Source organism: Callithrix jacchus, chromosome 16, assembly GCF_049354715.1.
Source record: "Callithrix jacchus isolate 240 chromosome 16, calJac240_pri, whole genome shotgun sequence".
Taxonomy (NCBI): Eukaryota; Metazoa; Chordata; class Mammalia; order Primates; family Cebidae; genus Callithrix; species Callithrix jacchus.
The window spans coordinates 56,669,171-56,692,039 of NC_133517.1; the positions used below are offsets into that span (position 1 = coordinate 56,669,171).

Sequence of the window (22,869 nt, forward strand, 5' to 3'; positions counted from 1 at the left end):
TCTTGCCTTAATACATGGCTCTCAAGAAAAGCTCTCTCATTTTTGGGAAATAAGGAGCAGTGGTCAGTCCTCAGTCAGCTGAGAGCATACATATCCTCTGTTCCTGTATCTTACAGCCCATGGCTTCTACCAGGATCTTAGTTTGTATTTGTTTTTATTTCATCCCTCTGCCCCATTTTCCTTTACCTTCTTGTGACCTTAGTAATGTAAGAATAATTGTTATAATGCATCCAGAATCTGGTTCTGGTTTATATAGCAGGTCCCTGTAGCAACATGGTTGGAATCCTAAGTCATTGAATTGTTATGACGCTTAATTGCCTTTCTATACTTGCATTCCATACAAAGCCCCCTTGTAGAAGGAAGCTTGGTGATTCAAGCAGCTGATAAAAAGCCTGTGACTGGAGGGCAGGGTGAGAGAGAGTTGAGACAGTAAGGGGTGGCTTGAGATGCCCTTTTCAGTCATCTGACCTTGATTGTGAAGGCACTGAGAAGCCAGAGAAAGTGAAGTGCAAAGGGTTGACAGAGTTCAGATCCAGGTTGCAAAAAATGTCATTATCACTGTTCTAATAGTATTTAAGAAGATAAAGGTCAATATGTGGGGACTTACTCTGGTGTTAGTTAACAAGCTTCATGGCTGAGTGTGATCACTTTGATCAGTGGCTTAACTTTAACTGTGGGGAAATTATTTCTTTGTACCTCAAAGTTTTACTTTTTCTGTGACATTGTATTATGAAACTTCAAATGTACTTTCATGTTAAAAATAATTTTATAATGAACACCAGTGTACCCACCACTTAGATATGCTTCATCACATAACTTTTTTTTTTTCTCTCCATTCCTTTATCAATCCATCTTAAATTTTGGTACATTTCAAAGTAAGTTTCAAGTGTCAGCAAACTTTAACATGAGTATCATTAACCTAGAATTCAATATTTAATTGCAGTTTTTGGTTCTTTTGATTTATACATAATTTAAATACATAAATATTAAGTATATGTTTACTGAGTTTTCTTAAATACTTCTCACCAGAATAATCTGAATCCCTCTGGGATGTTTCCCAGTGACTCTTACGTTACCTGTAACTCTTCATTTTATAAAACTGAAAGTCTATAGTCAGTATTTTCCTAGTTGTCCTCCTTGCAGCCCCTGGGCAACCAGCATTCTACTTTCTGTCTCTCTGATTTTAACATGTAGGACTTTTCATATACCTTGGATCGTGGTCCTTTGTCATGTTATGTTTTTCTGATATTTTCTCTGAGTCTGTGGCTTGTCTGTTCATTTTCTTAACTGATCTTAGGTTTTCTGGGGTTTTTTTGTTTGTTTTGTTTCTTAAATCTAGAAAATGGCACAGAGGATTGTTGTGAGTCTTCAGTGAAAGAGCATATCAAAGCACTTAGAAATGTCTGGCACATAGTGAACATACTCCTTAGTGTTCTCTGTTTTAATTTCTTTGTAGATGAATCGATATTTTTAATGGGGCCAGGCACGGTGGCTCTACCTGTAATCTCAGCCCTTTGCAAAGCTGAGGCTGAAGGACAGACCACTTGTGCTTGAGTTTGGGCTACGGTGAGCCATGGTTGTGCCACTGCACTTTAGGCTGGGTGACAGAGCAAGACCCAGTTTCTAAAAATACATATATATATAAAATGTATGTATGTATATTTTAAATGGTTTAGCCAGGTAGTAATGCAATTGTTATGTTTAGATTATTTCTACCACCACTCCTATCCCATGAAAAGAAGAGAGGAAGGGAAATAGATTACAGTAAACTGCCATAATTTTATTATTCCATGTTTTGAAAATTCATCGAAGCCCATTTTGGGTGAGGTTGTAAGGAAAACACTGAGAGTGTTTGAGCATGTATTACTGGTTGGACATCATTATTAAGGATGCGCATACTTTTATTAAAAGATGGCCTGAATGTGACTACCAATGTGGAAATCTCAGTGATTTACTAAATGTTTTGACCTGTATGTGAATATTCTGAAATATATTAATCAGTACACTCTAAAATTCAACTAGAATGTTGTTATAACACTGTTCACTGTAGAGCAGCAATTTATAAAATGAGTTTTGACAATATAGTTAATGACTCATGGGAAAGCAAAAAAGTATGTTTTACCCTGATACCAAATTTTTTCTTTGCCATATAATATTTATTTTTTCTCTCTCAACTTTAATTGGTTAAAGTTATAAATATTTCATTGGCAATCTTTTGCAAATGGTGGTGGCTGTTAGTATGAAGGCCAGTGTCCATGTTTAGTCAGTAAGTTGTCATATTAATCTGCATTGAGGATGCCGAACTTGTGTAGAAATCTTTTAGCACTGTTGAAATGTTCAGCTATTAAGATGCCTGGGTCTGATGTGAGTTTGTGATTTTTTACTCCTGCGGATGTTTTAAGACTTAAAATGAGAATGTCCACCCATTAGCTTTTAAATGACATTAAATTATCAGTGGTTTACTTGGCAAAAAGAGTTGCAGTGGAAGTTGAAGAAAATAGTGAGTCTAGAACTGTAACCTAACTCTATGGTATAGAATCTAAACTATAACATGTGAGGTGCATACTTATTTCTTATTGGCCAACTTTCTTTTATTTTTATTGCAGTTTTTAAAATTTTAAGTTTTCAGATAACTGTATTACTAGAAATTGACTTCCTTGTATATTTTTTTGGCCTTATAGCTGTCAGTTAAGATACATTTTGAAATTGCAGGTCCGATAGGGAAATCTTAGTTTAAGCCTGGCATTCTCAGTATGGGAATTATCAGCTGCCCTTTTCCAGACAGAAGCTAAAATGTAATATAGGTCTAACTCTGTCTTAGTAGAAGATGTATTCTCTTTGCTTTGAAGATTTAATTGTATACGTTTCTTCTCCCTTTTTAATTCTTGTATATTTTTGGTAATTGAAGGAGAAGCACTCATGGTTAATGAACAATGTGACATCATATGCAAAAGTTTGTCAAGCAGAGACTCTGGCCTGAGCTTGAGTGTTTAAGGTGTGTGTTGAGGGTCAATCTCTCATAGACATACAACACCTCTGTGACTGACCTCATTTATTCACGCTCCAGACCCTATAGAGAAAACAGGTGATTACTATCAAAACAGTGTGTGCATAAATTATCTGGTTCAAATTGGTGTTCAGTTTTTTCACTGGTTGGTAGTCAAATTGTAGCCATCTTCAGGGATGCAGAAGCGCTCTTATTAGACAGAACATTTCAGGGGGTTAGTTTCCAGCACGCTAAGGGCTAGCCCTAAAAATATGCCTTTCTTGGGAATGAAAAGGATTTGCACATCCGAGACCTGCTGCTAACAGTTTCCTGCATAAGTCATCTTTTCTTTCCTGGAATTAGGTTACTTCTGCTTAGTCTTAAGTTCTTGATTTAAATGGTACATTCTATGTAAAGCCTTCCCTTTACCTGTGCATAGTACCTGTACATTTCCCATACAACATACACACATTTTAAAATACAAAATTTGTTTTATTGACATATAACTTACATAAAATAACCAGTTTTAAGTATGCAGTTTAGTAAGTTTTGACAGTTGTAGAGAGTCCAGTAATTATTTCAATCATGACATAATACATTATAGGAATAGGGAAATTGATATTGACAGAATAGTGTTAACTAGACTGCAAACCTAATATAGATTTCACTAATGTTTACACACACTCAAGTGTGTTTGTATGTATTTCTGTGCAGTTTTATCACGGGTGCAAATGTTTGTAACTGTCATAACCAAGATACAGAACTATCCCATGAACACAAAGAAAATCCCTGTTGCTTTATAGTCACACACTGCCCCATCCCTAACCTTAGCAACTGCTGATCTGTTGTTTATACATTATATTTAACTGTTGTTAATCTGTTTTACCTACCAAAGTGTGCATTCAGTGAGAAGAAACAGAAAATCTGTCTTCTTCACCATTGTGTCCACAACAGAGTAAGGCATGGGTTTTAGATGCTCAATTAATTGTCTTCAATAATTGAATTGTGAGGATTGACTTTTAATCCTAATGCCCTGATAACTCAAAAATTTTAGATGAGATTTATTAGAAGATATCCTGGGAAAAAATCCAAGAAATAAAGGAAATTGTTGGAGATTGAGAAATCAGATTGTGTGTGCATGCACACAGATGTATGTGCACATGTGCTCCCACCCAATTTAATGTCTTTGGATGTTCTATTGAGGATAGATTCTTCATTTATTTTATTTTATTTTTTTTCCCGAGATGGAGTCTTGCTTTGTCACCCAGGCCGGAGTGCAGTGGCAAGATCTCAGCTCACTGTAACCTGTGCCTCCTGGGTTCAAGTGCTTCTTTTGCCTCAGCCTCCCATGTAGCTGGGATTACAGGTGCACACCACCATGCCTGCCTAATTTTTATATTTATAGTTGAGATAGGATTTTACCATGTTGGCCAGGCTTTTCTTAAACTCCTGAGCTGAAGCAATCCACCTGCCTTGGCTTCCCAAAGTGCTGGGATTCCAGGTGTGAGCCATGCCTGTCCCCTTCATTTACTTTAATAAAATTTGGGGTTATTTATCCATTGTAAATGCACCAAGAAAAAAAGAAAAAGAAAGAATGAAAACCTTTGTTGTCATATAGCTTTATGGTCTGTCCTCAATAGAACATCCAAAAATAAAAATCCAAAGTAATTATTTTTAAATGAAAATTTACCATTACCTTTGTGTAAGTTTCATGTATGTTTTATTTACTACAATATCCTGGCACATGATAGTCATTTTATAAACGTTTGTTAAATAATGAATGCCTAACCATTAAATACTTCATTAAACAACATTAAATTGTTTAAAAGTATATAACTCATTAAGGTTCCATAATGGTTCATTTGTATATTTTTAAAGCTTAAGTAGGAAAGGAAAAATTAAGTTAGTATTGATTTGGAGCTGCCATTGAGTTTCTTTTGTGAAAAACACTTCACCCAGTCTGACAAAAACTCAGAGTCAGCTAGGCTGTGAGAGTAAAATTACTTGCCTTTGGTCACCCAGTTAGTAAGTAAACCTAGTCAGTTTTGCCTTTGTCTGTCCTCTGCTCCATTCTCTTTTGCATGCTATCAAGGACATTTGGGTCCAGTTGATAAATTTGTGTAAGTGTTAGAATATTCAAAAGAGACCAAAATGAAACACAAAATCTCATGTGGTAGCCAGAGCATAGAGTTGACATATGCAATACATTATGGAATAATTTAGGATTAATACTTTCTATTAGAAAATGTGAACTAGATGCAAGGGTATATGAGAGGTGGTTCCTGCCTATTAGTCTTCATTCTGTTAGAGAATGACTGAACTGTGGAAGAGTTCACAAGTTGTAGGTACAAACTGAAGCTGGAGTTTTAGGGGCTGGTAGATCTGGATTTTGAATCCTGATTTAATACTAGCTTAACACAAAGTTAAATTTCCTGATCTTTATATGTAACAGGACTAATAAACTCCACCTTGAAAAATTAGTGTAAAGATTAGAAATATATGTAAAATGCTTAGCGTAGTAACTGGCACCTGGTAGATACTCCTGAAGTAGAGTTATTATCTACTGCTATCATTTTGATCATTCAGGCTTTTTCTGAGGCTATAAAATGGGGGTGATAATAGTACCCACCTCAAGTGATGCTCTGATGATTAAATGAGATATTACATATAAATCTACTTGACAGAGAGCTGATTATATATACTTTATAGGAACTTAAATGCTTGATAAATTTGGTTTCACAAATGATAGCAATTCTGATGGGAGTTAGTGGAAGAGAGGTAGTCAAGAAGTGTTTTCTAAGTGAAATGAACCAATTGTGTACATAATTCTGAGTCTTGAAGCCCAGCCTCAGGATGTGACCATGCTCAGTGGCTTGAGAAAACACTGTCTAGAGCCTAGATAACAGGGAGCATTGAGACACTGAATAGGATTTACTTTCTCTCTGGCAGCAGAGGAGCTGCTTTGGGGTCTGAGGTAAGGACGCGGGTCTGTGGTGATGCCTTATTCTATCTTGGAACTATACTCTTTGCAGAATACTTTGATCACATCATGCCACAAATAGATTTCAGGCTGTGATCATATGGCTCTGATAATCAAGATCAAAGCTGTAGGAAAAACAACTCTCAGAACTTTGAAAACGTTCTCATAAATGAGATTTTTTTTTACAAAGATTATTAAATTATAATTTGCTTTTTTCATTTTTGTAATATGAATTTTGTTTTGATTATGAAATATAGCATTTGATTGTTTTTTCTACCTGTGAATCTTGTTTAAAAATTATGGCAATTAATCTTCAAGATCAATTGAATTTCATAATGGTTCATTTTTCTCGACATGCAATTAGTGGTCTGCAGTAGTTCCTCTAAAATCTGCATCAGACAACTAAAAGCCACTGAATGTTTTTATCAGAGTAGCTATGGTATTTTTCTGCCTATCTAAATACCTATCTTGGTTTAATTCTTTTGCCTTTATTTTGGGCTCAATAATAAACCTACTTATGATGCAAAACGTAGCTTTTAGATTTAGACTTTTGTAGAAACAAGAGTCAGTTGTAGTTAAACAGGTGGTTCTAGACCTAAGGCTTTTACTTAATTGAATGGATTAATTCAGTTCCAGTTGGTAAGTCTAAAGTGCCTGCTATGTGGAAGGAGTAGAAACTGTTATTCCTTGTAAAGGATGGAAAATTTATATACGGAGGTACCCACCCTCCAGTTTGATGACTCTTCATTCGTCTACTCATTCATTCAATAAATATTTATCGAGCATCCAGATCTAGATGCTAATGCAGAAAATAAGCAAAATTTTGAGATGGAATGGTGTTTAGATCAGAAATAGCACATAGTTGTCCAAGCTAAGTGAGGGAACATTTTTCCTACTTTAAGAGAGAAGAATGAGTAGATGCTTACACTTTTTTTTAATGCCTATCAGGTTATAAATTCCTGGCAGGTTAAAGAGAGTATGCCCGTCTGATGTCTTTTTTTTCTGTAACAAAGAGATGTGGCAAGCTTACTGGAGGAAATATGAAATCAGTGATTGTAGAGCTTCCTAGGCAAGTACTGTTCAATTTCCAGACCATTTTAACTGTCCATTTGAGATTTGTCTTCTTCATAAATTGAAAGTGGAGTTTATGCTATAATTTCTCTAGCTACTCATCTAAGCATGAAGAGGGTGAATGGGTAAGTTCAACATGGCTTGCATTTACCAAGCAATTCAAACAGAGGGATAACAGTAGATAGGGGAGTTAGGTGTCTTTGCCAGGGACGGTCATAATGAGGAACCATCCAGTATGAAGTAGATAAAGATTGGTGTGGAGTGAGAGGTGAGTTAACTGGGGATGGAACTCTTTTAACAAATGAGCTAGCTTGGTAAGAGGCAATCATTGAAGAACAGGATGTTTGAAAATTTTTTTAGGGCAGAAGTCAAGACATTTTGTTTTGTTTTGTTTTTTGTTTTTTGTTTTTGAGATGGGGTTTCACTCTTGTTACCCAGGCTGGAGTGCAATGGCGCAATCTCGGCTCACCGCAACCTCCGCCTCCTTGGCTCAGGCAGTTCTCCTGCCTCAGTCTCCTGAGTAGCTGGGATTACAGGCACGCGCCACCATGCCCAGCTAATTTTTTGTATTTTTAGTAGAGACGGGGTTTCACCATGTTGACCAGGATGGTCTCGATCTCTTGACCTTGTGATCCACCCACCTCGGCCTCCCAAAGTGCTGGGATTACAGGCGTGAGCCACCACGCCTGGCCAAGACATTTTTTATGTAAAGGACCAGAATAAATGTTTTCGACTTTGAGGAATGAGACAAAATGGAGGGTATTATAAAAGTACTTATAGAACAGGAGAGAAGACAAATTTCCACCAATTTTTGCCTTGATAAAATTCATAATATAATAATAAAGGGTAGTTTTTTGTAACAGGTGTGCTACTGAAGAGAATGGGATGCCTTTTGCAGGAGGGGTGGATAACATTTTATGTGAGGTTCAAAATGGGTACTCTCTTTCATCAAAATCAGTTGCCGATTTTAGTTTCTTCAGGATAATCTACAAGGAGATTTTATTCATTTCATCTTTGAAAATGTCTTCACAGGGACAGGTACTTGAAAGTGTTGATATCAGTCTATCAGCTTCTAAAATTGAGTTTATTCATTGTTTAGAAGACATTTAAAGAATTCTATTAGTCTTCTCTTTTTACCTTAGACTTTGTTTGTATTACTTTGCAGATTAATCACTTAAAATTGATAGTTAGATGGAAGCACCTCAGTTGTACAGTTAAATGGATTTTTGAAATATGTAATTCCTTTGCTTTTTCATTAGAGTCCAAAATATGCTGCTGGAACTGCAGTTTGAGGTCAGAAAATAAATCTGCTGCAAATTTTCATAGAAATGGAGATTTCCCTTGTTTTCACTTTTGAAAGCATGGGAAGGGTTTAGAGCAGCTGAAGGTTATTATGATTCAGACTGTATTCATTGTTTCTTAATATTCCATTTCAGTGGTCATAGATTATATGAGATTTTCTTAATAAGAGACTGTTTTGTTTCTTTAATTATTTTTTGATATAACTCATGTTTATATCTTTAACATCTAGCATAATTACTGACACAATATAAAGTATATGAAAGGTACTCAGAAAATATTTATTGAATGCATATATATAATATTTTTCTTTTAAAACTGTTGTTTTTCCCATTCCTTCTGTTATAGGTGAAGAGTGATTATATGTTAGAGATAGCTGATCAAGTGGACCAGGACATTGCTTTGAAGTTGGGTTGTCTAGAAATACGGTAAGATAACTATACATTGAGACCTTTATTTATCAGTGTTTTTTTTATTATTTTTGAATAGTTTTCAGGTATTTACCTTTTCTTTATAAGGATTATCAGTAAAATACGGAATAAAATTTGAGAAAATTATGAATTACTAGGTTGATGCAAAAGTAATTGCAGTTTTTGCTCTTAGTATTTATTTATTATTCAGATGCCTCTCCCCCAGTTTTTAATCATTTAACAGCTTAAACATTCCTTATATATACACATATAAATTTGTGTCTTCTTGATTTTAGGCGATCATACTGGGAGATGCGGGGCAATGCACTAGAAAAGAAGTCTAACTATGAAGTATTAGAGTAAGTATTACACATCTAAGCTATACCTGCAAATATGCAGAGCTTAAATTATTACTTAGTTTATGTTCACTTAAATACTGATTCTGAAACACTGTTTCATCTGGAAGAGGAACAGAATCCTCCATGACGTTAATTGTGTTAGTAAACATTTAGATTTGTTGATCGATGTCTTAAAGCTAATATTTAGTATGGCCTGTTAACATACATAATACACCTTTTGTCTGTGTAGATTTAATTATAGCAAGATGATATTTCCTTTCTAATTTATATTGAATTTAACAGCTGCTTATAAATTGCTTATAAATTATTATTCATATTCTCTGTATAAGTTACTACAGATTGTTTTCCGCAATTGGAGATAACAGGATTTACTGCTCATGTATCAGAAAATCTCACTAGAAATTTTTCCAATAATGAAATTAATTTGTGTATTAGACTGTTACATTAGATTTTATTAAATTAACCCAACCTGGAGTTTATGTCTTGGGAGGCTAGAAGCCCTATACTTCATTTTTTTCATAATTAATTTAGGAAAAGATAATTGAGCACTGAGTCCTTTATAGCTAAGTGCTGGAGATTCAGAAATAATACAAAATTTTAACCCCCAGGAAGCATTCTGCTAGAAGGAAGATTCTCAGCCAAGTAAGCAAAATTATAAAATAATGTGGTAGAAACTAAAATGGAAGTATCAGTTGGGTGTTTGCAGAAGAATGATACTTGATGTATGAGGTGTTTTCGCATGGAGATGTTATTTAACCTAAGTCTTAAAGAATGAGCGATTTCACCAAGTGTGGTTATGTGGGATTTGTTCCCTGGGAGCCAGGAAGCCAGTCAGGAGGATAAATCAGCATTTGCAAAGGCACAGAAACATGGGCCATCAGGCAAAGGTTAGAAAACTCTTAAGTTGGTTGGAGATAGAATACCATTCTTAGGAGGGAAAGAGGGATATGTATACAGGGGCCAGGTCATTACCTATCTTCAAAGGATCTGGACTTGGCCTGCTGACTCATCGTTTTAAGCAGGACAATTATGATGAGATTCACAATTTAGAATTCCATATTTGTGAGATTAGAATTTTATTAAAGAAGATTAAAAACGGAAGCAGGGAGCCAGGAAGCTGTTGCACTTTTCTTGTCCGTGTGAGAATGATGAGGCTGTGAGACAGAAGGAAGCAGTGGCCATGGAGACGGGGCTAGTAGAGTCAGTTGCGTGACTGGAGGCTGAATCAAGGACAGGAGGAACCCAAGGAATCTCTTGGTTTTCTGTCATGGACCACTATGGATACCAGTCACAGAAAAGAAGTGTGCTTGAGGGGAAAGAAGACAAGTTATTTAGAGCATGTTGATCTTTAGTTCTATGGGAACATTCATGTTTTTTAAAATGAAAAGGGAAAGAGTAATGTTGGTTTATTTCATCTGTTATAAAATCACTAATACCAGCAGCATTAAAATAAAAATCTCTTATGGTACCCTTTGCTTGGATCTTGGTTTCTAGTACTATTCTTCAGTGAAAGGAACCAGAGCTCCTTGGAAAAATGCAGTTGTAAGGAGCCGAGAAAAAATACAAGAATGAGCCCTAGAGCAGCTTGTAGTACCAGAAAGAAGTGCTCAAAAAACAAAATGAGGGCCTGCATCAAAGGATGAATGAGCCAGTGGAGAGAGTTCCCAGTAACAAAAGCTGGAACAATTAGAGCAACAAATTAAGTTGCATAGCATTAGATTGTAACCCAAAGCATAAATTAAATATCCGTGAGTCCATAGTAGTATGAATACTTGAATAAATAAATACTTAAAGGAGCAGTAACAAATTTCCTCTACAGAAAAATTTCAAATAATTTATATAGATAACCCTCTCTCAGAGGAGCTGGAGCGTAAAACTCACTTGTAACATATGAGCTACACTTAGTGGCTTGTTTCTAAAGAGTATAATAAGGAAAGGCTATGTGGGAAAAAGTGTAACGTTAGAATGAAGAAACCTGACAGGCGTGACCTTGGCCAGTTGATCAAAGGCAACATGGACAGTAATCAATCATGTTGATAGTGTGCAACCATGAGGTAATGTGTTGAGAAGGGCACTTTACCTCTGTGGCCTTCATCATAACAAAAAAACCTTTAACCTCAGTGTAATCATGAGAAAAAACATCAGACAAATCCCACTTGAGAGACATTTTACAAAGTACTTAAGCAGTACTCCTCAAAACTGTCAAGGTTATGAAGGAAACAATGGAAGTCAGAGAAACTCACATATCCAGGAGTAGCCTAAAGAAACATGATGATTATATGTAATGCAGTGTCCTCCATAAGATCTTGGAACAGAAAAAGGATTGGTAAAAACTGATGAAATCTGTGTAAATTACAGAGTTTGTTAATTTTAATATATCAATACTAGTTTATTACTTGTGACAAATGTACCAAAGTAATGCAATATATTAATAGTAGGGAGATCTAGGTATGGACTCTACAGGATACTCTGTTACTTTTTGTAAATCTAAAACTATTGTAAAATAAAAGGCCTACCTTAAAAAAAAAAAAAAACCTGATTGGAGAATTGAGGTCAGCAAGTAGTTAGAAATGATCTAAAAAGGTACAATAGATGGCGAATAGTTACGTGAAGTCAAGAAAGAAATGCTAGTTCATGGCCTGGCTGAGTTACAAGGAGAGAACTCCAGAAACACATGTGATCATCTTTTAGGGTCACTATGGAAGCCTACCCTAGTGTAGTAGTTGGGGGAAAAGAAGGATGTGAATTGTATTCTACCCTGTCTCTGTGTGAGGCCAAGATAGGAAAATGAAAGGTAACTGAAAGATAAGAGTCTGTGTGAGAACCAGAGGTATACAAAGGACCGAAGAGAGCCAGACATGCTGTCAAAAGGATACAGAGTTACATGAAGAGAGATGCTTGAAAGAAATTTTCATGAATAATGCATTGCCATGTTTTTAACAACCACCGAGGCAGGTGGATCACAAGGTCAAGAGATCGAGACCATCCTGGTCAACATGGTGAAACCCTGTCTCTACTAAAAATACAAAAAATTAGCTGGGCATGGTGGCACGTGCCTGTAATCCCAGCTACTTTGGAGGCTGAGGCAGGAGAATTGCCTGAACCCAGGAGGCGGAGGTTGCGGTGAGCCGAGATCGCGCCATTGCACTCCAGCCTGGGTAACAAGAGCGAAACTCCGTCTCAAAAAAAAAAAAAAAAGAAAAGAAAATGAAGAAGCAGATTATCTGTCAACATGAATTAGTGAATGGTATGTTTGGAGAGAGGAATTTTAAGTTAAAGTTTGAAACGAGAGTCAAATTTTGCACTTAAGTTAGTGTAAATGTGGCTTATTTCTAGAAAGTACAGAACTTTAGATGATCAGAGAATAGATGAATAGGAGAGGACAAATTAGGGCATTAACCAGTGCCTTTAAAACCTTAGTTTTTCTCGGAGTTAGTGAAATGGAGAATATGAGAATTGCTATACAATAAGGGCTTGTGATTATTATTACTTTAAAAACAAGAACTAGGCGCAGCATGAATTTATAAATTAGATCCTTCTTAGAGGATTGTGTGGGAAGTTTAAAGATCTATTGTTTGGAAATATCTGTTTCATCTTAGTTAATTTATATGTGTGATATTTAAAGTAAGTAAATACGATAGTTAAAGATGAATCTTTAGGTTCGTAGAGTTCTAGGTTCCTATAGTTCTGAGATATTATCTTGCTCATTTTGCTGTATCCTCTTTCTGTATTCCTATGCTTCTGCTCCACTGTAGTAATTCTTTACAGTTATACAACTTGTATGAATTCAGTACCCTATCTTCATATAAGTAGATTAATTGAGTGACCTCTTGAAGCAGAATATCTGGGTTCGATCCCACCTTGACTGTTCTGTTTGCTAAGTTTTATTAGTAAGCCCTTGGTGTCCGCTTCCAAACATCTGTAAAGTGGGGATAATGGTGATACCTGCTTATATATGGGATTGTTGTAAGGAGTTAGATAAGATACTAAGTATCAACTCTTGACATGAGTTGATAATTCATGTCAAGAGCTTAATACCTATTGCACTCAACACTGAGTGAATGTGGACTACAATTACAGTTATTATCCATGGGAGATACTGTCAGGATAAAAACTAAACTGTAGAGTTTCTTTAGAGCATTAAGAAAAAATAATAGGAAACAATATCATTGTTCATCTGTTGATTTAATTTTGACCCCTTTTAAAATGATTTTTATTTGTTTTCAAAGGTAATACATTCTAGTTAGAGAAAAAATTGAAACTACACTGTCAAATAAGAAAAATTCTTCAACTCCTCTCATTTACTGTTAACCGCCATCATAGTCTTAATAAATATCTTTATAACTGTGTTTCAACACTTGTGTGCACGTAAATGCGTAGTTTTAATAAGAGTAGAATGATCCTATATGCATCTTGCTTTTTTTTTTACTCAACTTTATGTTTACTAGATCTTTCCGTATGACTAAATAGAAATAAACATTAGTATACTAGTCCACCCAATGAGTTTCTAATACTACATTTAGACAGCCACGTAATAGGGGACATTCAGTTCAGGTTAATAACAATATAAGGCATGGGACCATTTTCTGTTGTTCATTTTCAGCTGTATGATTGGCAGCAGATGATTGCTTGCTTTATTTATATTAGTTTAATTACTGGTAATATTAAACCTCTTTGCATATGTGGCCATTTTTAATTCCTTTTGTAAAGTAATTGTTTTAAATGAGCTTTTCTAATACGTTTGTTTTTTCTTTATTAATCTTAAGAATTCTTTGTTATGTTAACACTACCTTGTAACATTAGTTCTGTATTTTCTTTTCCAGCTTGTCATTGTCTTTCAACTATGTATATATGGCTCTCATCATACAGGAGTTTATCTTTCTTTAATGTAGTAAAATAATATTTTCATTTTGGTTTTTGAGTTTTAAGACCCAGTTTTTAAAAAGGCATACCAGCACTTAAGGTTGTTAAATGTTTGTTTTGAAACTTTTATGTATTCATTTCTGTTTTTACATTTTCAAATGCGTGGATTTTGAAAATATTTTCTTTTTAAAGTAACTTTTGGCTTAATGGCAGTGTGGTCAGACAGCATAGTCTGTCTGAAAAGAGCTTCTCAACTTCTGTGGGGACCTCCTTTGTGGACCCTAGAATAAGATCATTTTCCCCAAGTGTTTGATCGTGAAAAAGTTTCAAATATACAAAAAAGTTGAAAGACTTTTCCAGTGAGCATCTGTGTGTCTGTTACCTGAATGGTACAGTTATTCATATTTTATTGTATTTGCTTTATGTGATCAGTTCTTAGAAATGTTTTTGTGTGGTTTAAAAAATGCATTTTCTAATCAAGCTTGTTAACATATCCATCTATGATAATGACTTTGCCAGTTTCTTTCTATAAGTCTATTAATTTTTCCTTTATATTTTGAGGTTCTTTTATTTAAACATATCAACAATTCTTGGTAAATTGAATCTTGCATCATTATGTGGTAATCTTCTCTATACCTGATAATTTTTGTTGTTGTTCTAAAATCTGTTTTGCCTTCTTTAGGTTAGCCTTGACCTGGTTTATACTTTCCACTTTTTTACTTTCAACTTCTCTGTGTCCTTACTTTTTAGGTGTGTCTTTAAAAACTGTCACAGTGCTGGATTTCTTCAACCCCGTTTGCTAAGTGTTTCTTTGAAGTGATAGGTTTAGTACATTTATATTTCTTAGAATGCATGATATATTGGACTCGCTTTTATTATCTATTTCTAGTGTCCTAGAAATAAAGTGTGTGAGGGTACATGTGCTGTTTATTTCTTAGTTGGTATTCTTATTCCATATTTTCTACTGTAATTAGTTGGAAATTTATAAACATCTTTACTCCTTCATTAGTTACCCTTATATTTAACCTTCTATATTAACTTAACCAACTCCAGATTTTAAACTTATCTAACCTTCTCTTAAACAATACAAGGACCTTGAAACACCTTAACTCTCCTCATCTTCCAACTTACACATCATTTTTCCTGTTACTTGAGTTATATCTTTTCAAAATTCAAACTCCAAATATTAGACATTATTATTATTTTATACAGTTATTATTTTTGGCTTTCTTTCCCTACTCTTTTTTTTTTTTTTTTTTTTGACACAGAGTCTTGCTCTGTTGCCCAGGCTGTAGTGCAGTGGTGAGATCTCAGCTCATTGTAACTTCCAACCCCTGGTTTCAAGCAATTCTCCTGCCTCAGCCCCCTGAGTAGCTGGGATTACAGGTGCGGCCACCATGCCCGGCTAATTTTTGTGTTTTTAGTAGAGACAGGGTTTCACCATGTTGGTCAGGCTGGCTTCGATCTCCTCACCTCGTGATCCGCCCGCCTCCTCTCCCAAAGTACTGGGATTACAGGCACTGTGGGAGGGTGAGGCGGGCGGATCACAAGGTCAGGAGACCTCGCATCTGGCCATATTTTATTTCTTAAAGCCACCGCACCTGGCCATATCATTTTATTTCTTAAACATCCTTTATTGGGCTAGGTGCAGTGGCTCATACCTATAAAATCCCAGCGCAGTAGGAGGCCAATGTGGGAAGATGGCTTGACCAGCATGGGTAACATAGTGAGACCTCATTTCTACACTTAATTTTAAACATTAGCCAGGCCTGGTGGCATGCAACTGTGTTCCCACCTAGTCAGGAGGCTGAGGCTGGAGGACTGCTTGAGCTCAGGTTGTTGTGGCTGCGGTGAGCTGTGATCATGCCACTGCACTCCAGCCTGGGCAACAGAGCAAGACCCTGCTTAAAACAACGGTAACAACCATTTTTGTATCTCAGACAATCCTTCTGGTATGCTTTTCCTTTTATTCCAAATATATTTTTCAGCTCATTGGTTTTTCTCAACATTGTAAACATACTCTGTTATGACTAGAAATATCTGTTGACATTTCTTTGTGGCCACTGTTTCTTTTTTAGGATCTTTTTTCTACTTTTAGTCTTTTCCAGTTTTATTCATGTCTTGTGCTTAGATTTCTTTTTATAAATCCAGTTGGAATAAGACATACTTCTCAATTCTGTAGATGCATGTTTTCCATCTGGAAAATGTATGCCACTATCTCTTTAATAATCAACTAGATATTTTTCTGGTCTTTGCTCTCTTTTACATTTTTTGTATTTTCTATCTCCCTTTCTCTGTCTCTCTGGATTCTCTGATTTTTGGGGAGAGGAATTTTTCTTTGGATTTGTCTTCAATTCTTTAATTCTCTTAAGTAGTATCTTTATGCCATACCTTGTTCACTTTTTTTTTTATTCTACCACTTATATTTTTCATTTCTAGACATTCTGTTTCAGGTGATGTGATCTGCTTCTTCATACTTGGTAACCTCTTGTATGCCCATCTGTGGTGTTTGTGCCATTTATTCAAGTGTTTTATGTGTAGCTGTTTTTCTGTTTTGTATTTGACAATAACCTTGAGGTACTGGGTGACTCAATCTCCTGTTACTCTGACTCTCACCCAGGCCACCAAAGTGGCTTGAATCAGTGACTCATGGTCCCAGACTAGGTAAGCTGAGCTCCGGGGACTTCATTTCCACTGCTGTGGTTTCTGACAAGAGCCAGGGAATGATGCCACTTCCACCTTCCTAAGGTCCAACCTCATTGCCCAAGTAGCAGGTTCATCATCCCCATCTTGCAAGTACCCTTGGAACAGAAACCCAAAAACGGTTTCCCTTCTGCCTGTCATGCTGTGTGTGTGCTGGGAACATTCTAGAAACCTGCATATTTATCACTCTATTGCCTAAACATTCTTCATTTTAGCTCAATCTATTTTTCTGACATTAGTTTCCCTTTTTCTTTTATTTAGATGTTTTTAATATCTAGTTTTTGATGATAAAATTCTGTTTTTAAATCTCTCTTTTTAAAAATTTCACCCTTGTTCTTGAAAGGTAGCTTAACAGATGCTGGTCAAGCCATCTTTCTACTTTTAGCCTCCCAGTGTGCTGGGATTATAGGTATGAGCCACCACACCTGCCCAGTAATATAGTTATATTTTTTCAATAAAGATCTTAATAGTATCGCACTTGGTCCTGTCTTTCATTGCGGCCATTGTAAAGGCTGATGCCAGTGCTTGAGGAGTGGCCTGGCTGAGAGGATGTGCAGGGTTTTGCAAGCATACCATGGCTTTCCTGCCACCGGAGCAATTGGGGACCCTAGTGGCCCTCATACCTCAAGGAGAGCATTGACGTTGCTTTTTCCTATTGGTTTTTGCTAGTTACTTGGAGCCATTTAGAAATTTATGTTATTTCTTCGCTACAGAAAAGAATTATACATAAATGCAAAATACTGCTTGTTCCTTGTTAGATCATTTCATGGTTCTCTTTTTCCTTTCTAATAAGAAAACTCATGAAATAATTCCCATACTTTTTTTTAATTAGATTTCAGCAGGAATTTAAAAGTCAAACTCAGTTGTTTACAGCCTAATGCAGAATGCCCCTTCAACTTCACTATATTTCTAAATAACTTTTTCTTTTTAAGACAGTCTCGCTCTGTCACCCAGGGTGGGGTGCAGTGGTGTGATCTCAGCTCACTGCAACCTCTGCCTCCAAGGTTAAAGTGATTCTCCTCAGCCACCCAAGTAGTTGGGATTACAGGTGTGTACCACCACACCCAGCTAATTTTTGTATTTTTGGTAGAGATGGGTTTCACCACATTGGCCAGGCTGGTCTCAAACACCTTACCTCAAGTGATCCACTCGCCTTGGCCTCCCAAAGTTCTGGGATTACAGGTGTGAGCCACCACACTCGGCCATAAATAACTATTTTGAAGTGTACTATTACTGCTGCTACTACTACTCTTACTAAGACAGTTTCTGAGAGTGAGAAAAGTATTACCTCGAAAATTGACCGTTTTTTTCTTTAAACCAACTAAAGAGTTCATCAGTCTTTCTTTTCATGTCTTTCCAATCTAGGAAGAACTAAGGTACCTTTTATAGGCAAAGGAAAACTATAAGACAGTGAAGTCCCTTAGCCCCTGTCCCTGGTACATTACTTCCTGTGGGCTCTCACAACAGGGAACAACTGGAGCGTAAAGGAGACTTTTATTTACATCTTTTGTAAATACGACGTGAGGAGGAGAGAAGGCAGCTACCAAAGGAGGTCAGATATTTTGAGAAAAATGTTTTTCATTAGCATTTAAAAGTACACTGCCGATACTGAAAAATCAATACAGTGTTAAAATTAGAATTTTTAATATGGCATTAGAGAAGGAAGACCCTTACTTACCAGTAATTATTCCTCAAACTAGAGAACTATAACGTGAAATTATTTTAAATGAATCATTTAACTTTTCACTTCTGCTTGATTCCTTATTAAGTGGTTTGCCTTTTTTAGAAATTTTAAATCATTTTCATTCAGTGTATTTTGCTATGGTGGTTTGTGTAATTGTTTCTCTTCACTATAGAGAATGTGGGCTGCATTCTGTTGTGCAGGGAATACAGTTTTTATATAGTATCTGACATTTATAAGGCATTCCATAGATATTTCTAGAATGAATAAATTTGTGGTTTAAGATTAGCTGAGGTTAATTATAATTGTACTTTCTTGTTTTCACTTTTTTCTTTATTTTTCTTGTCAATAGCAATCAAGTGTATCCTTTAGCTACCCGTGATAAATATCAAAACAGGGAATGCCGGTAGTTTTGTGCAAGAATTGATGGTTGCCTCACTGAGACAGAAGTTTATTTCTCTCTCATATAAAACAAGTCATAGACAATCAGTGTTTCTCAGTCACTGGGGCTACAGGCTACTTTAATTTTACCATTTTGTAATCCACAGCCACCTCATGGCCTAAGAGGCTGCTGAACATTACCCATAGCATATGTATTCTAGTGCGCAGGAAGGAGGAAGAGATGGGTATTTTCTTTCTCTTCAAGGACACAAATATGTGTACAGTAAATCTTCACTTAACCTCAATAGGTTCCTGGAAACTCTAAGTGAAATGACATAAGGTGAAACCAATTTTACCATAGGCTAATAGATATAAACAAGAGTTAAGTTCTTCTGAAATATTTCTGGTCACAAAAATATCACCAGCTTCTAAACAGAGACCCAAAACCCTTCTAATGTTAAATGTTGGAATAAATATGAGCATACATTTAAGAAAGACTGATTTTTAAAAACCAGTTAATTATTTGCCCAGTTATTCCAGTTCAAGGTCGTGAGTGGCTGGACCCTATCCTGCCAGGGCCAGGATGCCATTCTCTCTCCACAGGGAATACTCACCACCCCCAACCCATACTCACTCATCCTGGGACAATTCAGACACACCAGTTCCCCTAACATACACATCTTTGGGATGTGGAAGGAAATGAGTAACCATAGAAACCCCACGCAGACAACAGGGAGAACATTCACACTCCATACAGTGGCCTAGCTGCGAATCAGTTTTTTGTCTCATCAACATTATAATGAAACAACATTAAATAATAACAGTGTTTTTACGAACCTGCTGTTTAGTACTTTCCCTTAGAGGGACATAGGACAAAACATAGTCGCATGGCCTTACCTTGCTACAGAAGAGACTGAGGAAGGCAGCGTTCTACCTGACCAAAAGACAATGTCATCCCCAGGATGAAGGGGAGAATGTCATTAAGAAACAGCAATCTCCGTTGCAGTTAGATAATTTTAACGTTGTTAAGAGGCTTGAGTAGGCCGGGTGTGGTGGTTCACGTCTGTAATTCCAGCATACTTTGGGAGGTGGAGGCAGGAGGATCACTTGAGGTCGAGAGTTCTAGACCAGCCTGACCAACATAGAGAATCCCTGTCTCTTAAAAAAAAAAGGCTTGAATATAAGTTAGAGGTGAAAATACCACCATATTATTTATTTCTCAATTAAATATACTCAATTCTGACAGTTTTGGAGAAAGAATAACATAGGGATACTACATGAAAATGCATATTTAAGTTTGTTTTGGTTGCGTTTTCTCTTGGGCTTTAAATATTCAAGGGATTTGAAGTTCGTTCTGGTTGCATTTTTGCTTTAAATATTTGAGGGATTATATTCACAAAATATTAAATGGGGTCACCAGACAAGGTCAGAATCTTCTCAGAAATATTGCCAGAAGAGAAATAAATTTATCCTTGACATAATAATTCGCTTATAATAAGGTTAGTTTCTTTTTATTTTGTAAAGAATGTTGATTCCTATCTGAGGCTTTTGTTTTTTTTAACAGTCTCACTCTCTCACCCATGCTAGAGTGCGGTGGTGCAATCTCAACTCACTGCAACCTCCGCCTCCCGGGTTCAAGGGATTCTTCTGCCTCAGCCTTCCTAGTAGCTGGGACTACAGGTGCCCGTCACCATGCCTAGCTAATTTTTGTATTTTTAGTAGAGATGGGGTTTCACCATATTGGCCAGGCTGGTCCTGAACTCCTGACCTTGTGATCTGCCCACCTCAGCTTCCCAAAGTGCTGGGATTTCAGGCGTGAACCACCATGCCCAGCCCCATCTGAGACTTCTAAAAGCCAGCTGTGTTATGAATTTGTGGATATGAATACACACATGCAGGACAAGACCACAGGCTGGGAAAGTAGATGGGCATCGTAGAGGATTCATCTCAGTGAGGGGGAATTGCTGATGGCAGTCAGAAGGTGCAAGTGGGGAAGTTCCCTCCTTCACAGCCTCCTTTCCTGGACCATTCTGGATGGCCACTGTAAAGGAGGAATACGAGGAGGTACACAGTCATCATGCATGGAATGTGGGAGAGCAGAGCTCTCTAAGGATTTTCCAAAAATGTAAATGGCAACAGGGATCAGTGGAGTGATGAATGGGATTTTGAGAAAGAGAAAGAAGACCCCATCAGTCAGCAGTATTCTAAATCATTCATTTAAAGGATGGAGGTCAATTAAACATTAAGAGAGTTCTGGTTTAAAATTGGCCACAAAAACCTTACATCTCAATGGCTAAATGTATTGGTTTTAAACTCTTAACCTTGTAATACCTTTCACACACTATGTTGTAGGTAGTTGTTTATATAATTATCTCACTTAAGAAAAGGGAACATATTAGTAATTTTTCTACCCCAGGATCTGTTCTGTGTCTAGTATGTCATTCAGGTCTCAGTGAGGAAGTAAGGGAATACAGCCTCTCTTTCTTTGTAGCTTTTAATCTAAATAATTTGAATCTTAGCGAATAGATCACAGAAACTCTTTTTGCTAGTCCTGAGAGAGATGTAGGGAGAGTAATACTTAGAAGCTCTCTGGCATATATATACAGGCAATCCCAACTAAAGGCTCCTTGTTTAACATACAGCTCTCTCCTGTAAGATCTGCTGCCTTCTGCATTGTCATGATAGAACTGTCTACTCACCCCTCTATACCTTCTTTTACCCAGTCTTTCTGAGCAAGGCAGGAACCTTGTGTGGTTGTTTCTATGGTAGCTGTGCACCTGTCCCCAGTGTTCATGCATTTCACCCATCCCTGCCCTTACTGAGGAGCCTCTGGGCCCACAGCACGAAGCCCTAGAGAGTCAGGGTGCCTGAAGTCCTAGATTCATTGCTCTGTCCCAGCTCCACCCATTGCAGCTTTCTACGACAATGAAACTGTTCTGCGACTGGCCCATCTAGTTTGGTAACCACTAGCCACATGGGACTGCTTATCACTGGAAATGTGATGAGCATTGCAGCTGGGAACAGAATTTTTAATTTAATTCAACTAATTTAAGTATAAATAGCTACATATTAATAGTGGCTGCATATTGGACAACATAGTTCTAACCTAATAGTGTCTTGCCATCTGTATATAGGCTCAAGAGGTTCCTCTGAACTGATGTGGGAATCTGAGCCAGTTTTTTAATACATAAGTTTAACTCCATATAGAAAATACCTTTTTAAAGTTAATATAAGGAATTATTGTATGATAAAGGCTAGTATTATATTTTGTTTATGATGTATAACTTGTATTTGTTGTTTTATTCACATACAGGACAGTTGGGTAGAGTTCGGGCTCAAAGAAGGTTTTTATGCCACTTGAGGCAAAACTGCTGCAGTTTAGAGTGCACGTTGTAAACTAGTCCCAGACACACAGCTCGTGGAGAGAGGTGACCTCATATTAAAAATGGGACAGGCTACAAGTCCCTGCATGGTTTTCTAAGGCTTTAAATTTAGGTATCTGTAATAAGCTTTCCCTAAAAACTTTGGATGTAGTACCTTAGGTGCGTCTCAGAGTCCTCTATCACAAAACTGAAGTTAGGTTGACTGCTTGATTAAATTAAAATGTGTTAAAAGCAGGGTTGCAGAATTTTACCATGATCTTGTGTACTTGAGCCCTCATTTCTATTTTCTCAACTGCCAGGTATCAAAAAATTTCTCACATACAGACAAATGTTACAAATTCTTATTACTTAAAAGAAGTTTAAGAAAACCTCAACTGTATATATGCTAAGTATTGGTCTTAAGGTTTTTTTTTTTTTTAATGGAGTTGTCTTTGCCTTTGAAGTAAAAGCAATACCTAGTATTCGTCTTTATTTAAAAAAAATGCTTTATTTTTCTTCAAACATACAACAACTTTTGGTTTATCTTTAATTTTCTTATTTGTGACAGCAATGACTATGGTAAGTTCTTTAGTTCTGCCTGGCTCTGAGAAAAATAGTTGTGTAACTGGGTTGACTAATAGCAGTTGACAGCCACACAGTGGGGGAGAGGACATTTTCTACCCTGGTCTTTCCCTCAACCAAATATTGACATGCCCAGTTGCCTTCTTAAAATCCCTACTAGAAGGGCATGCATGTACACCTTGCCCAGCCTCG

General features: G+C 36.6%; 1 protein-coding gene across 49 annotated transcripts in view; it reads left to right on the forward strand.

Moving 5' to 3' along the window:
• PTK2 (protein tyrosine kinase 2) overlaps positions 1-22,869 on the forward strand; it is a 360,020-nt gene that overhangs the window by 149,801 nt on the left and 187,350 nt on the right. For all 49 annotated transcript variants that reach the window (XM_035276524.3, XM_035276540.3, XM_078353054.1 and 46 more), the window contains 2 exons: positions 8,685-8,764; positions 9,043-9,105. In XM_035276524.3, the coding sequence (XP_035132415.1) occupies positions 8,685-8,764; positions 9,043-9,105 (143 nt within the window). The remainder of the gene's footprint in view (positions 1-8,684; positions 8,765-9,042; positions 9,106-22,869) is intronic.